Below are 14,310 nucleotides of genomic sequence, written 5' to 3'. Positions count from 1 at the left end.
CTCCTAAATCACTCGTACGCACAACTTAAGAACAAATCTGTGCGCACGAACGGTTCTTGCATGAGGCCCAATGAATCTAAGTTGTGACCTACAGTGAGTGCTGAACGCATGAAAAATGTTGTTGTTTTTTTTAAGCCGATAATAAACCTCTAAAATTTCTTTGGGAATAAGCACTCAAGCTAAAGGCTAAGTGTTACAATCTGCTTGTCAAAAGCTGAAACTGAGATTAAATGCTTTACAAACTGGTTTTAGGCACGCATGTTTGTTGTTCGAGCTGATTAGATCTGGTGGAAGGATTCAACTAACGGGCAATGCTGCATGAAGACGACAATCACTTTGGAGGCTTTTTTTTTCATAAATTGCTCTTCTCCATCAATATCTCAGCCTAAAAGCAGCTCAGGTCATTTATTGTCTGTCAGCAGATATTTCGCTGACGAGAATATCTGCCGCCACTCTGGCTTACATTAACGTGTGGCACCAAAACCCCCATTGTCATCTCTACCGTGTTCCCTTACTGCTCTGTTTTTTTAACGCCCTATCAGATAGCTGCTTTCAGATAAGTGGCTGAAGGAAACGGGCGCCAGCAACCCATCACAGACTGAGGCTTGAATCAGTATCAGCCCTGTGTGTGTGCAGAAATCTGCATCCCGACTAGTGTGGGGAACATACCTCTTGGCTTAATGCCAGTAATTTAATCTCTCGCTTGAAAAGCCATTTCTTGACTCGGAGGCTCCCAACATGCTTTATCTTTGCAGATTTAGAAAACAAAACAGGTATTTGAGCTCAGCTGATCTGTTTTTGCAGTGTGTGTGTGTTTACTCTTCTCACTGTGCCAGTCTGAAGGTCAAACAATAGAAGACCTATTTCACAGCCATGTAGTTAGACACTACAGCTTGTTATGAGCCGACAAATGGGTGTGGTTGCGTTAATCGAACTCCACCTCAAAGATGACCTGTACTGTCAAAAATACTTGAAATAAATAGTTCTGGTCTTTTGAAGAAGGGTTCTCTGGATGAGTTATCAACAGTATCTTACCTGATGTAGATGGCTCTGTGAATAATCTCAATTTGGAGAAACTGTTTAATTCTGACTGGATTGATGAACAATTAAAACTCTGAAATCAGCATTTCTTTAATATCTGGTGTAAGTTTAGAACACAAACTAGACATTTCTTCTTCAAGTTTGTCTGAATTCATTTCTATTTTTCCAAACTGAGCTTGTTTAAGGAGCTATCCACAACAGGTGAGATATTAATTATTCAACATGTTTCCACAGAACCCAAGAAAATATCTGAACGATCACTTTCATAAAAGCAGGTAATCTGGGTCACAAGTGGCAAAATGTCAACAATTTCTCCAACAAATGAAAACTTCTCAGAAGACTTTTGGAGATTTCGTCTCTTTCGTTACTAAATGTGAACAACCCTCTGAAAAAGTGTTTTACGTGACCTTTAGCTTCTTCATTGCCGAATGGTTTCAAGAAAGATCATTCCAGCCTTCACTGGGAAGGAAAAAAACTGTTCTGATCAAATTTAATCATGTGAGGTAACTGTGTGAATCCTGAGTCAGCAATTCATTTGTTTCTGCATACTTTGTGCTATTTTAACCTTTCAAAAAACAATCAGCTCCATTGGAAACAGTACTTATTACATTTACCCTTTGCAAAATGTTTAACTTTAGCTAGGGAAAAAAATGTCAGGCTTCTGTTGCTTTGTGGTCTTATAATCTTTGAGTTCTGTTTACATCTGGAACAACATCCAGTATAAATCAATTGATAAATCTTTCATTTGAGTTTGCCTACTGTGGCGACCACCGCAGACAAGAGCAGCCAAAGAAACGTTTGCAAAAAGCTTTCAGTTGTGTATAAGAAATATATATAGATTAATATTTTTTCTTTAAAAGATCCATCTTTTTTATCTATTCCAGTACACATGCTCTGTTTTATCTTCTTATGCTGCTTTTAGCGTCTAACTACTGTTTTGCTCCTTTGAATTATTTTTTTTATTTTAACTTTTAGCTGCAGTTTCGCTAAATATACCTTTAAGCTATGGGATTGCCTGTTTTAGCTTCTTTCTACTTCTTTTAAATTCAGCCATTCAGTTTTTCAGACAAGTCTTTTGACACTCAGCCAGTGCAATTTTACAGAAAATGCTAAATTCTTTATTTGCATGGTGTTGTTTGTCATTACACAAATGTGTGTGTGTGTGTGTATATATATATATATATATNTATATATATATATTGGAAAATATTGTTCTTGTTTTTTAATTCCATGATCTATCATGCAGCACAGATCCCAAGATTATTTTTTCGGTCAGTCAATATTATTCTAACTATAACCTAAAAAAAGCAATCAGAAAACCTGCAGATGTGGATCCTGCACTGTAAAAAATGAAATGTTGGATTTACTTAACCATGTTATGTTACCTGGTTCCACTTAACTGAGTTGAGTAAATTCAAAGCAATATACCAGTTCTTTAACCAAAGAACATGAGTATGTTGCTTTGAATTTACTCAACTCAGTTAAGTGGAACCAGGTAACATAACATGTTTCATTTTTAGAGTGTGTGCTCCCTGGCTACACAGTGATGTGTATCAGCAGTGAAACTGCAGAGGCAACAACCTAGCGCAGTGTTACCTGTAATCCAGTCTTCTGGATCTCTCCGGCCCTGCTCACTCTTTAAGAACATAAGCTCCTGGATCTGCCTTGTTTCCCTCTATTGTCTCAGTGCAGCCGAGCCAAACCGTTGCACAACAGAATGCCAGCAGGTTTTTGGTGCTGCTTATACTCTATCTGTTTGTCTGTGTTTGTGCAGTTTGGTTTGGATTGTTATACAATCCAGCAATGACCAAGTTATCAGAGTTACTGCAGGGAGAGGTCAGTGGTTGTTACCCTGCTGTCATGTGCCGTATCACGTTGTCCTCTGTGCAAATGTCATGTTTGAGTGTTTGCAAACAGATGAACATGAACATCAGCAGGAGCGTTTATTTTAGCTGTTAGTCTTCTTCATATGCTTCAGCTACTCCTTTCTTTTGTGGTAATCTGAGTTTCTTTCAGTTGCTGTCAATTTAAAATATAAAATAAAAATATATTCAAATTTGTTTTACCTCTGTCCAGGGCAGAGGCTTCACACAGTGGTAAGACAATGTGTCTGTGTTGCAAAGCGGGTGTTTAAAAAACCTGCTTATGTAACTATGGGTGGCTCAGTGTATCATGGATGGACGGGACTATAAAACCCTGCTAAATTACAAAGCAGAGTGGTCTATTTTGAGTTTGATTCTAGCAAGATGTGTGTGTTTTTGGTCACGTTTTATGTAAACCAAATGCTCTCACAAGCATTTAGTATGAAACTAATTGAACTATCACACACACCTGTACATGTTTGTTATTATTGCCTTCAGGGAGGCAATAATATTGTTGCTTGTGTGCTTGTTTCTCTATATTCTCTATAGTGTCACCAAAATATTTTTATGAACCAGTGAACAGATTGTAATGAAACTCTCATAAAGTAATCACTTGTTATACATCTACAACTGATTAAGTCTCAGAGTTAATCCAGTTCAAGGTGACTGCCAAAGTCAACTGACCTTAGGAAACACAAACATTTCTATAACTCAGTTAGTTTAGAGATGTTGAGCTAAGATTTGGTGTGGTAACTGCTGAGCATGATCTCCAACTCATTCTTTGAGCATTACACTATGCTCAGTGATTATTTTAACTTAAAACTTTAGCTTTGACTGTTGGCCTGGTTGTGGTTTGGTTTACAGGATCAAAGTCTGTCAATGCAACAACTGGGCCAGTTGTAGTTTGCTCTATGGGATCCAAATCTGTCAATGCCACAACTGGCGCAGTTGTGGTTTGCTTCACAGGGCCCAAATCTGTCGATGCCACAACTGACCCAGTTGCGGTTTGCTTTATGGGGCCCAAACCTGTCAATGCCACAACTGGCCCAGTTGTGGTTTGCTCTATGAGATCCAAATCTGTCAATGCCACAACTGGCCCACTTGTGGTTTGCTCTATGGGATCCAAATCTGTCATTGCCACAACTGGCCCAGTTGCGGTTTGCTCTATGGGATCCAAATCTGTCAATGCCACAACTGGCCCAGTTGTGGTTTGCTCTATGGGATCCAAATCTGTCAATGCCGCAACTGGCCCACTTGTGGTTTGCTCTATGGGTTCCAAATCTGTCAATGCCACAACTGGCCCAGTAGTGGTTTGCTCTATGGGATCCAAATCTGTCAATGCCACAACTGGCCCAGTAGTGGTTTGCTCTATGGGATCCAAATCTGTCAATGCCACAACTGGCCCGGTTGTGGTTTGGTTTACGGGATCGAAGTCTGTCAATGCCACAACTGGCCCGGTTGTGGTTTGCTTTACAGGGCCCAAACCTGTCAATGCCACAACTGGCCCACTTGTGGTTTGCTCTATGGGATCCAAACCTGTCAATGCCACAAATGGCCCAGTTGTGGTTTGTTCCATGGGATTCAAATCTGTCAATGCCACAACTGGCCCACTTGTGGTTTGCTCTATGGGATCCAAACCTGTCAATGCCACAACTGGCCCAGTTGTGGTTTGCTCTATGGGATCCAAACCTGTCAATGCCACAACTGGCCCAGTTGTGGTTTGCTCTATGGGATCCAAATCTGTCAATGCCACAACTGGCCCACTTGTGGTTTGCTCTATGGGATCCAAATCTGTCAATGCCACAAGGGGCCCAGTTGTGGTTTGCTTTACAGGGCCCAAATTTGTCAATGCCACAACTGGCCCGGTTGTGATTTGGTTTACGGGATCAAAGTCTGTCAATGCCACAACTGGCCCGGTTGTGGTTTGCTTTTTGGGGCCCAAACCTGTCAATGCCACAACTGGCCCAGTTGTGGTTTGTTCTATGGGATCCAAATCTGTCAATGCCACAACTGGCCCAGTTGTAGTTTGCTTTATGTGGCATTGTGGACCTCCTGGCAAATTACATATGGGCCACCAAAAGACCCTCATTTCTTCTGGTATCTGAGCCAAATGTTAAGAATATTAGTGCATTATGTGGACCAGAATTGGGCCAGACAAGTTTTGCTGTCGGAAATGTCTATACATTCGTCCCTTCTCAACTTAAGACGATTCTAGTTCAAAACTCTGATATAAATGTGTTCCTTCAAGGAATGCTAGCGATTGTTCTTTTCTCTACAGGACTGTCATATGTGGTGCCTTTTCTTTATTCTGATCCCACTTCCTGTAAACATGTGCTTTCCCTGAACTCTTCCCTCAGGCAGTGAACTTCTGGCAAGTGCTGGTGATGAACGATGAGCACACAGAGCGGCGGTACCTGCTCTACGTTCTCCTGGGCTGGGGACTTCCTGCCCTGGTCATCATCATCCTGGTCATCGTGTTGCTCGGAGGCTTTGGATGGAACATACACGCTGTGTACGGTCTGGTGCAAGGAGACGTGTGAGTCAACGACACGTTTAAACAGACACACAAATGAAGTTTTACAACCAGTGACAGGAACATGAACTCGGTCAATCGGTCTATTTATAAACCAACATTGGCGGGTGTGTTATAACCTGCCCTGAGTCATTTGTGTCGACTGCGGTTTTCTTTTTCAAACCGAGGGAAACTCCTTTTTAGATGCGAGCAGAGCAAAAGAAAAACACCTGAGCCGGTGACATCATATGAGGAGGTAGTTCAACCAATCAGAGAGAAGAAAGCAGAAAGCTTACTTGTGTCATTTGACATGGAAATTAGAGATGTAACCTTTGGAGTGATGATGAGTTGTGGTTTATATTTAGTGCAGCTAAAAGTTTAGAACACAACAAATTAGATGATCTTTTCTGAAATAATGGACAAAATCTTTAGATTTGTCTTTTTTTCAGTTTGTTCATTGTTTTGTGTGTTTCATGTGTGAACAAGTGGGCATAGCTTAACGTCAATGGAGTTTGGACCCTTAAATCCCATCTTAAATTAGCCGGTGGTCTTAGGTGTGGCTGTTATCCTTGGGGTTGAAGTGAGTTTGCATGTTTCCTGTGGATGTGGGGTGGTGAGCGAGACAGTGAGTGCGCACATTAAGGACACAGAGGAGTATTCAGTTTCACGGAGAGCTGTCCCTCCTCTCTGAGGGATTGAGGCAGCTTTTGAATTTATGCACCCTTCTCTTTTTCTCCTCCTCAGAGTAAATAGGTTGCCTGTTGTTTTCTCGCCGCTCCAGCTGTCTCAGTTTCGCCCTGCCTGCGTACAGAACAAGTGTTCAGACAGATCTCGCCTTACGTCACTGAGTGATTCTGGAGCACTTGTTTCTGGGAGTGCCAGCGAGTGAAGCACACAGTTCTTTTAGTTGCTATTGCTACATCCATGTTAAAGCTGATTGTAAATGGTTGAGAATAAAATAGAAAAGAAGATTAAAAGTTAATCATCCTTTCAACTTGTTACAGCTCTAACCACTGAGATGCTTATTCTATCCTGTGTTTATACCTTTTTTTTTTCATTTATCTTTATAGTGACTGAGATGTTAAACTGGACTGCACCCAGCATGTTGATTTTTAGTTTTTAATTAATCAGAATCACATCAAACCGAAGATTAAATCAAATTAAATCAAAATGTTCTATGCACATTTTCTCTAAGCGTTTGATTGGGATGGCTCTCAGCTATTACTACAGTTCATTTAGCTCAATATTTGTAAAAATTGACTGAATTAAAGCAATTTTCAATTTTTAAAGTTTCGTTAAAATTAGTCCAGAAAGTAATGCATGCATCAGAAAACAAAAAGTAAATGTTATAACCTTAATAATTTCACTTTGATAACATCATATAGTAAGCTTTAAATCAGAGCTGTTCAGCTAAATCACTCTGGGGGCCACAGTTACTGCAGGCTAACAGCTGCAATTACGGTAGTTATTCTGTAAATAAAAAAAAGTATTACAAAGATCTCTTACCTTTGGAAATAGTTTGTTTTGCTGTTTTTAATCATGATTACAACATACAGAACCCTGTGTAATAAATGTAGTGATAATAAAACAATATCAAAAACAAAAAGAACACATTACGCCTCCTGTTTAACACAAATATTATTTTTACATCTGACTTGCCAACTTTTTAAACCAATTTTATTTTCACTTTCATAGTTTTATTTTCAACTGCTTGTCCTTTTAACTGTCTTGAGTGTTCTTTGAAACATTTTTTACCAGCTTGCAGCGTAGCCAAGATTCTGATGTTTCTGTAGATACCAAACATATCTATGTTTAACTAAAAGAACTTAGAGTAATTAAAGTAGAAAACCGGGGATTTTGGGCTTAAGCGATGAATGAACCAATTGGCGGACCAAACTTTGGTCTCTTGCAGGCCTCATGTGGCCCGCAGGCCGCCAGTTGAAAAGCCCTGGTTTAAATTTTACGATTTGAAAAAAAAATCTAATTCTAGTAATTAATGACACGTTTCACTCAGGAACACTTAATCATCCTTGAAAACAGAACCACAATTTCATTCCCTAATTTGACTTTTAGTGAACAGGGTCCTAATTAGGGTTGGGCATTACTGGCAAAAAAAATTGTCACAATTAATTGTGGCATTTAGCCAGTGACAATTATTATGACGATACTGTAATCGCACATGCAAATATTTAACTCTTAATCAGTTAACCTGTGTTTTCAAGTTATTCTTACAAAACTTCAATCGAACTATTTCATTTTAACAAAGTAAAATAGTAAGATGTGAAATGAAACCTACCTTTTCCGCAATGTTGAATGGCAGCAGATGCATGCTTGGTAGTGAGTGTCACACAAATATAGGTCATTATGTGGCACTAATTGCATTAATTGCACAGCAACAAATATGAATTGTTTTTCTGATGATTATGTGCACATTATACGATTTTGCCCAACTCTAGTACTAATAGTGTCTATTTTGGTCTAAAATGGCAGTTTGTGTTACCTGGATCCTGCAGTCTGGAATTAGTTTGAACACTAAAAGTCAAAGGCACGTTGGTTTCTTTATCGTGCAAACCCAGTGGCGGAAATGTAAATTTCATTGCTTGAATATCTTGCAGTCCCATAATTCAAATAAAAGTGATGGAAACATTTTTCTTGGTTATTTTTAAAATCTTTACATGAATAGTTCTTTAAAGACTTGTGCTTATTCGACCCACAACCTCCCACTGCCTTATAAAGAGAAATTCCCAGCAGCGTTTCTCCAAAAATCCACTCCTCTATTTTTCCTCTCACGAGCTTCAGAATCGTGTGAAGTAGGCCCACGGGTTATGTTTTCTTCACCCTCTTTAGGAATCCCTCACATTCCTCTTTCATGTGAGACTTTCAGTCCGGTCGTCTCTCACCTCCTCACAAAACCCCAGCAGCTCCAATGCCCAGATTCCAGCGAGGTTCGGACCCGTCGTCCAGCTGTGCCGGTGGGACAGGATGATGCAAGAAGTTATTTGGCATAACTCGTTTATGTTTTGGCTGTGCGAGCTCTAATTATCCGCAGCGGTGGCTCCAGCCTGCAGATGTCCTATCTGTGTTTGATGCTCCCACCGAACAGCTTGTTTTGTGAAAACGACTCGGGCGTTTTCCTCCTTGTTCGGCAGCTACTGTTTATTTGGGCACGTTGAATTTCCCAGAGCGGAAAAAAAAAATACATTTCACTCCATTCTTATTTTGTAAACACGTTTGACTGAAGGAAACTGGGAAATTATTCTTGAAATGTCCCAGGAAAACAACAGAGGCAGAAATGGTGAAGTTTGGTCTCACACTTCTACAGTATGTAAAAAATGTTCAAACATCTTAGGTGACTGTAAGAAGTTGTTTTATTTTTATGAGCAAAAAACGGAAAAATCACTTGTGCTGTTTAGCAGAACCAGCCAATGTTTAAAGAGATGATTGTTCCTGAATTGGTCTTTTCATAAATAGAAAAAACACATTGAAGGATTGTTGATCTTAGTGATTATCCAGCTGGAGCAGCAGGGGAACCTGGTGGTTCTGAAGCCTTTTATGTGTTTTGCTGCTGCTGTTGAGCAAGACTATTTTTGAGTCTTAGGACGGCTCAGGGGTCTCAGTGAGCAGATCCTGTTTATGAAACCTGGACAAAAACAAGGTCTTAGAGCTAAATACAGAGCAATGAAGGCATGCAATGTGTTTCCAGAACTTACTTTCTAACTCAACACATGTTCTTTACTCAATGTGTTTAACTAAACCCCTTCCTTCGATCACATCTCAGCTATTTATTTTTGTTTATTTTTATTTATTTTTGCCTTTTATTTTTAAGTTAATAACCATGTCCATCTCCATTCTAGGTGCTTCATTCCAAACATCTATGCGGCTCTGTGCACGGCTGTCTTGGTGCCTCTCATCTGTCTGGTTGCAGTACTGGTTATTTTCATCCACGCCTACCAGGTCACCGAGCAGTGGAAGGCCTACGATGACCTTTACCGTGGTCGGACCAACAGCACAGGTCAAATCTAATAGCATGTAATAATAGTATTTTTTTGGGTGGGCATTGTCATTTATGCAGGTGCACAAATTTGGTGAAGGATTGCACCACATCTGTCACATTTGTATCTGCTGCTTCACAAAACCTGCTCCAGAGTGACCTCAGAACCTAAAGTGTATCCACTCCAATACCTTGTGCTTTTCTTCTCCCCTTGATGCATAAATATAGCTATAACAAAACACTGCCAGTCTTTTATTGCACATTAGAGAATTTAGCAACTACCTAAACGCCTAATCGCTTCATATAGTAAAGTATTATATAATATAAGTTGTTTGACTCAAATGACTCAAAATCTTTGCTCAGTATTTGTAAAGTTGACCGAGTTACAGCCATTTTTTGTGTTGGCTGAATTTGATTGTCTGTCTGGGTCATATTGAATTGAGGGGACGCAGAAAGTTAACAGGTTATAGATGTACAGGCAATAATTACCTTCTGAGGGTTTCACTAAAATCTGTCCAGTGGTTCGGGAGATGCTTTGCTAAGAGACACACACAGATGACTTCAGGAGTTCATAGCAAAGTTTTACAAACATGTCTTGCTCGTTCAAGTTAGTCCTCAAAGCATGTGTTGAGAAAGACTTTCAGCTACTACCACACCAGACTTTAGCTTTATATCTGTAAAATCAGCATAATTATAGGCATGTTTTGTGTTTGCTCAGGCTGCTTAGCTGTGGCCACCATCTTGAATATGTTTGGCTCTAAAATGTAGACTTATACCTGCTGATTACTTTCAGAGGGTTTCACTAAAATCCATTCTGATATACATTTGTGATGCTGCAGACAAATGAACGCACACAGACAAAAACATATCACCTCTCACTTTTGGGAGTTTAGTTTCACTCTTTTGTTTTCACAGCTTTGTTGCAAAATTCACTTGAAATGATATGAATCTGCAACTTGCCCGATTAGAGATTTAGAACATTTGTTTGCTTTGTAGCTCCACTAGACAGACAGTGACACAGACACAGGCGTTCATGCAACAATCCCCACCCACACACACACACACACACACACACGCACATATATATAGCTGTTACACAAACTTATCTTCCTGTTCTGCTCCTTTTCGTTTCATCACAGTCGTATCAAGTCAAACAGTCAGTCAGCGTTTTGCAGTCAGTCTCCACTTGGCTCTGGGAACCTGTTTTTACTGTGGGAGCTCTGTCCTGTCCACAGACTGGAATGTGCTTACATGGTTGGAAAAATCAATCCCAGCGAAGGGAGGAGAAGGAGACAGATGTGCAAGATGGAAGAAAAAGCTAAACACAACAGGGGAATGAAGCAAGAAAAAAAAAGAGAGTTTGAAAAGAATTAAACACATTTCCTAGATGTGAGACTGTATCAGCAGAATAGATGAGGAGGTAATGACGGCAAAACTTTGGAAAACAACGATCAGGGGATAAAGGAGGAAAGCTCAGAGAGAAAAGGCCTCAACAGGAATGCAGGAGGAAGAAAGAAAAAGAAAGCAGAGCTAAGGAAGTATGATTAGGCTGAGTCAGAGGAAAATAACTGCGGGAATAAAAGGCAGACATTTGAGCAGAGTGGAAATGACTGAGTGATGGAAGTGGCACCTAAGTGAGAACCTTTGTGCAAACTTGGGCCCTGTGCCCTGTGTTTCCATCCTACTTGTGAAGTGAACTGTTTCCCGTGTCCTACATAACACCTCGCAGCAGGCCACAACTACTGACTCAGCAGTGTTGTTTTAAACGGTAATTTTAGATCTCTGAGGATGCAAAGCACAAGTCAGCATCCATGTGGTGTTGCCCTACAATGCATCAAATTCACAAAGTAAACAACATGCACAAAAAAAACCCTTTAGTACTGGTTTCCATGCTTGTGAAACGACTTGATTCGAAACTACAAGAAGCGTCACACCTTTAATAGGTTAACAGATCACCTGCCCAAAGAATTACACAGTTTGTCATTTGTAGTTAGACTGCATGTGTCATGTTCTAAAAATAAAGATGAAGTCAGCAGGCCTTTTGTGACTGTAGTAAACATTTTTACAATATGGTCAATATATATGGTTGTTATTTCAAATATTAAAATAAACATTAGCAATTCCAGCTGTATATTGAAAAATGGTTGATTTAGAAATCTTTAAAATATAAAGATTTTATTTTTCTATAGACAGACTTGTCAGAAAACTTTGATTTAAAGGTAGAGCAGGGAAAATTACACTCTAAAAAGAAATGTTGGATTTACTTAACCATGTTATGTTACCTAGTTCCACTTAACTGAGTTGAGTAAATTCAAAGCAACATACTGTAATGTTCTTTGGTTAAAGAACTGGTATATTGCTTTGAATTTACTCAACTCAGTTAAGTGGAACCAGGTAACATAACATGGTTAAGTAAATCCAACATTTCATTTTTTACAGTGTATATCAGGGGTGCCCAAACATTTTCCCTGGGAGTGCCAAAATGTAAATGGATCAGAAGCCTGCGGGCCAAATGCAATAATATAATAGATTAAATGCAAATACTTTTTAAGTAAAGTTGTTTTATTTTTTTGTGATCAAGATAGCAGTCAATATGGCGGCCCACATTTTTTGTTTGTTATTTTTTGTTAGCCAATGGACATGCAGAAAATTTGACATACATACATGCACCAAAGGCTCATGGGGCTTTTCATAAATTTAAATTTGTGTATTTGGGGTCTTAGTATGCAAATCTAGATATGTGCTTAAAGCTAATCTAAATGTCTCTTGTAGTTGCTTGTATGTTTAACTTTAATATAATTCTATGATCAAATAAGTGACGTGAGTTAAGACTGTCAGCCATACAGCTCTTTATATAGTTGGACCAATAGTTGGGATGACTAAATGGAAATAGTGTTTCTACAGTAAACATGTGAATACATCCTAGTAGCAGGACAGCTGCTGGTGGGCCAAACCAAATGGCTTGGCGGGCCAATTTTGGCCCGCAGGCCCCACTTTGTGCTCCTCTGGTGTATATGCTGTATTTACTGAAATTACAAGGTGGTGTCCTAAGGAAGTTTTTATGCATATTTTAATTAGAACAAATTTATGTTTTTATTTTATTTTAGTTTAGTTTAGTTTAGTTGATTGTGCTCATTCTGACTCATCTCAAGTCACATAAAAAACCTGTATATACTTTTTCTGTATTTAGGGTGCCTTTCCTGATAAAGTTGCCCATTCCAAAGGCACTAATGCAACCCCATACCATCAGAGAGGCAGGCTTTTGAATTTTGTAACACCTCTCCTCTTTGGTATGAATGATGCGGTGTTCGTTGTTTTCAAAGATTTTCACATTTTGAAATTTCCGACCTGTTGCTGCTGAAGATGATGGTGATAAGACTGCCCACAGGGTCATTATAAAATATATAATTGCATGTTACTTAGTTTCTTCAATTTTTTTATATTATTAATTTTTAGTTCTGGGACGTTTCATCAAAGATAATGTGTTATTTTGTGCTCCAGAGGTGCCACTGGTCCTTTACCTGTTTCTGCTCATCTCTCTGGTTTGGTTGTGGGCCGGACTTCACATGGGCTTCAAGAGCCTGTGGATGCTGATCCTCTACGTCATTTTTAACTGTCTACTGGTGAGTTCACTGACACTTTTATTTGCTTAATACTTGTTTTCTACTCACTTACTTACAGTCTTTGTTCGGTAGTTGTTGTATTTTTATTTAAATACAATGATTAACACATTTTTCAAAACATTTTTCACAGTGCTGCAGTTGCCGCTAACTGTAGCAATTAGATTAAAAATCTGAAAGTGGATATATAAAGTGATCATTTAGGAGTAAATGTTTTTCCACATACCTTCAAGCTTAAAATGTTTGAACAGCCTTCTTTTCATATGGTTTGGCATAAGTGTTTTGTTTTGTCCCTTCCTTTGATGGGTCATGTGTGCGTGCGTACGTGTGAGAGAGCTTTTGTGTGAATGCTTGGCTGACTTAAGAGTACTGCAGGGGTCAGATGAAGGCAACATCATCCCACTTTGATTCCCTGCTTCAAAGAGCTGGGAATGCCTCAGGAACACACACAGAGGGAGGGTTATCAATGTGCCGTATCTGCCTGCTGTTGTTGTCTCCCTCTCCTTTTCCCAGCGATGTTTTTTGCCTTTTTGTCTCTCCATTTCAAACAAAATGTCAGGAACTACTACTCACATCATAGAAACTCAACTCAGACGTTTCTTTCTTTCTTCTTTCTTTCTTTATTTAACCTTTATTTAACCAGGCAGATCCCGCTAAGATCACAGACCTCTTTTTCAAGGGAGGCGTGGGCCACAGGGCTGCCTTAACATGCATTTTGTTGTGTCAGTCAAATTCATACTGAACATTTCCTCAGAGAAACCTTCAGGAAAAACACAGAACCAAACACACAAAACTAAAACACAAAACCCAACTGGAAAATGCACTCAAAGTACTTGAAAACACGATGAGTAATAACAGCAAAACAACAAAAGTAGCGTAAAACAAGACACTCCAGTTGATGACATTACTAGGTCCTCTTTCAAAACAGCTTCAGGTTGAGTTTAAAGTGGGTCAGACTTTCTGTGTACTCATCCTCAAGTGCACCTCTCTCGTATTCCTGATTGAACAAGCAGCAAGTTCTTTCATCAGATTCTGTTTTGTTTAATTTTCTAAAATCGAGTCACAAGGTTGATTCCCTTTTTTTCTGCTCTATATGTGAACAGGCATTTTAAATATACAATAACTCCCAAATTAAATAGACATTGGGCTTTCAGTATCATTTGCGAGCTCCACTCCAGGGACCAAATCTGTTTAAAGAGTAACTTACCCCAAAATTAACTTTTTTTAGCTGATAAACTGTCTAGAATGTGTCTAAAATGTTATATAGTACTGTTTCTGTGCTAA

The 14,310-nt window shown here is 39.2% G+C and overlaps 1 protein-coding gene across 1 annotated transcript in view; it reads left to right on the top strand.

Annotated features, from left to right (window-relative positions):
* Window positions 1-14,310, top strand: part of adgrv1 (adhesion G protein-coupled receptor V1) — a gene marked incomplete in the record, with an annotated part of 123,624 nt that overhangs the window by 88,092 nt on the left and 21,222 nt on the right. Inside the window, 3 exon segments of the mRNA XM_014012531.1 lie at window positions 5,261-5,439; window positions 9,270-9,427; window positions 12,908-13,029. Coding sequence (XP_013867985.1) covers window positions 5,261-5,439; window positions 9,270-9,427; window positions 12,908-13,029 — 459 coding nt within the window.

This window comes from Austrofundulus limnaeus, unplaced genomic scaffold (genome assembly GCF_001266775.1).
Source record: "Austrofundulus limnaeus strain Quisiro unplaced genomic scaffold, Austrofundulus_limnaeus-1.0 Scaffold92, whole genome shotgun sequence".
Lineage (NCBI taxonomy): Eukaryota > Metazoa > Chordata > Actinopteri > Cyprinodontiformes > Rivulidae > Austrofundulus > Austrofundulus limnaeus.
The sequence above is the reverse complement of the archived record's forward strand: the minus strand, read 5'-3'. Positions and strand labels throughout refer to the sequence as shown.